This window comes from Pseudorasbora parva, chromosome 11 (assembly GCF_024679245.1).
Source record: "Pseudorasbora parva isolate DD20220531a chromosome 11, ASM2467924v1, whole genome shotgun sequence".
NCBI classification, from domain to species: Eukaryota; Metazoa; Chordata; class Actinopteri; order Cypriniformes; family Gobionidae; genus Pseudorasbora; species Pseudorasbora parva.
This window is the reverse complement of record NC_090182.1, coordinates 3,577,514-3,579,358: the sequence shown is the minus strand read 5'-3', so window position 1 is coordinate 3,579,358 and position 1,845 is coordinate 3,577,514. Positions and strand designations below refer to the sequence as shown.

At 41.1% G+C, this 1,845-nt stretch overlaps 1 protein-coding gene across 1 annotated transcript in view; it reads left to right on the top strand.

The window, feature by feature from the left end:
- Positions 1-479: 479 nt before the first annotated feature.
- The window catches only part of LOC137093066 (nuclear factor 7, brain-like), a 13,110-nt gene continuing 11,744 nt past the window's right edge, over positions 480-1,845 (top strand). The window contains exon 1 of the mRNA XM_067457764.1: positions 480-875. Within this exon, the coding sequence (XP_067313865.1) occupies positions 480-875 (396 nt within the window). The remainder of the gene's footprint in view (positions 876-1,845) is intronic.

Sequence of the window (1,845 nt, the reverse complement as noted above, 5' to 3'; positions counted from 1 at the left end):
GTTCCAAGCTTTAACAAGGGAATGAGACAGACAGCTGAATATAATCATAATGAGTCCCGGCAGTGGGTTATGGGTAATGTAGTCCCTGATAAGACCCTAGAGTCAGGAGGAGAGCCCCCTAGTGGAGATCATGAGCACTACAGCTGGAGTTGCCAATGTACAATTTTATGTAACTGACTTAAAGTTAAGAACAGTCTTAAAGAACAAAAGATGTCTAACTTGTAAGACTAGTTTTAGTGGTTTATGTAACCCCAGAAACTCCCTCTTACAAAACCTATCAGGAAGTGACTGGTCTTATTATTTCTCCCTTTCATTTTTACTGAAAACTAAAACGAGTAGGTGAAGAACAGAGGACACATTTTATTAGGATTGTTGTGCATCTCTGAATTAGATTTTTATTGTAATTGTTAACTTTTCAAAGCAAACTTTAGAAATTTAAAGTAAATTGTAGATTATTGGATATTTTACAAGACGAGGAAATGGATTCAAAATCTGCTGAAGATCCTACTTGTCCTATTTGCCTTGAAATCTTCAAGGTTCCTGTTTTTCTGTCCTGTACTCACAGTATTTGTAAAGAGTGTCTGCAACAGTTCTGGAAAACTCAGGAAACTCAGAAGTGTCCCGTCTGCAGGAGAAGATCCTCAAGAGGTGATCCTCCAGTTAATCTAGAGTTAAAAAACTTGTGTGAATCATTGATAAAGGAGAGAAATGAGAGGCGTTCATCAGAGTCTGAGGAGATCTGCAGTTTACACAGTGAGAAACTCAAACTCTTCTGTCTGGAGGACAAACAGCCTGTGTGTTTAGTGTGCAGAGACTCAGAGAAACACGCCAAACACACATTCAGACCCATCAGTGAAGTGGTTTCATCTTACAAGGTAAGACAAATGTCCCTCATTTCATGCTAAATACAGTGATAAACACACAGTACTATTTGTGCGTAGAATACATTAGTAGCGTATTTACTTTTGCTCAGACTAAATCTCCACGACTTACTACTGTAGGAATTGATTCGAATCAAATAAAAGGGGGTATTGAATTACAGTGAAAGAAAACCGACCTTATATAAACAATAATTCAAAATTAATATTTACTGCTCTGTCAACTATTCGTCCGCCGATATGTTGAATTTACCGTATTTTATCAATTTCGACTCATGATGGCCAACGGCAATAATATCATTCACTTTTACGTTCACTGTTTGTGAGCTTAGGTAACAAGGGTCATACAGTTTGAGGCAGTAACTTACGGACACAAAGCACAAGAGACCTGTATAGATGAAAACTGAAAACAAGATTTATTTATCTAGTCTAATACACACAACACTAAACTACTGACACACACAAGAATATACTTTCATACTGAAAAGAGATATGGCATGTTATACACTTTCCCAGCCGTCACCTGCGAGAATCAACAATCTAGCAACTTAATCGTAGTTTGTCTGCTAGACAGAGTTTCACCAGCTCAACCACAATGAAGTATTGTACTTGCGTTTGCTTGTTCCTGGGGTGCGTTCTTCCTCTGGATGAGGTTGCTGCGGTGTTGATTGGTTGACCAGCCGATGACGTTGTTTGCGAGGGAAGGCGTTTGAGTTCATTCAGTGGATGAGTGGCTTCGCCTGATGAAGCCACACGTGCCGTTTCCTGGTCACTGGAACGAGCGTCAGCGTTGCTATGCGACGGGCTTTCTCTGCGTCCCAGGGAGCACCGGCTGGGTGCGTTTCCGGGAGGAAGTTTCGTCAGCGAGGTTTACTACAGAGTGGAATGAAGTTTCTGGAAGAACTCTTGGTAGCTCTGAGTGTGGCGGCCCATGTAGGCAGATAGGTGACAAGGCCAGCGCGGGTTA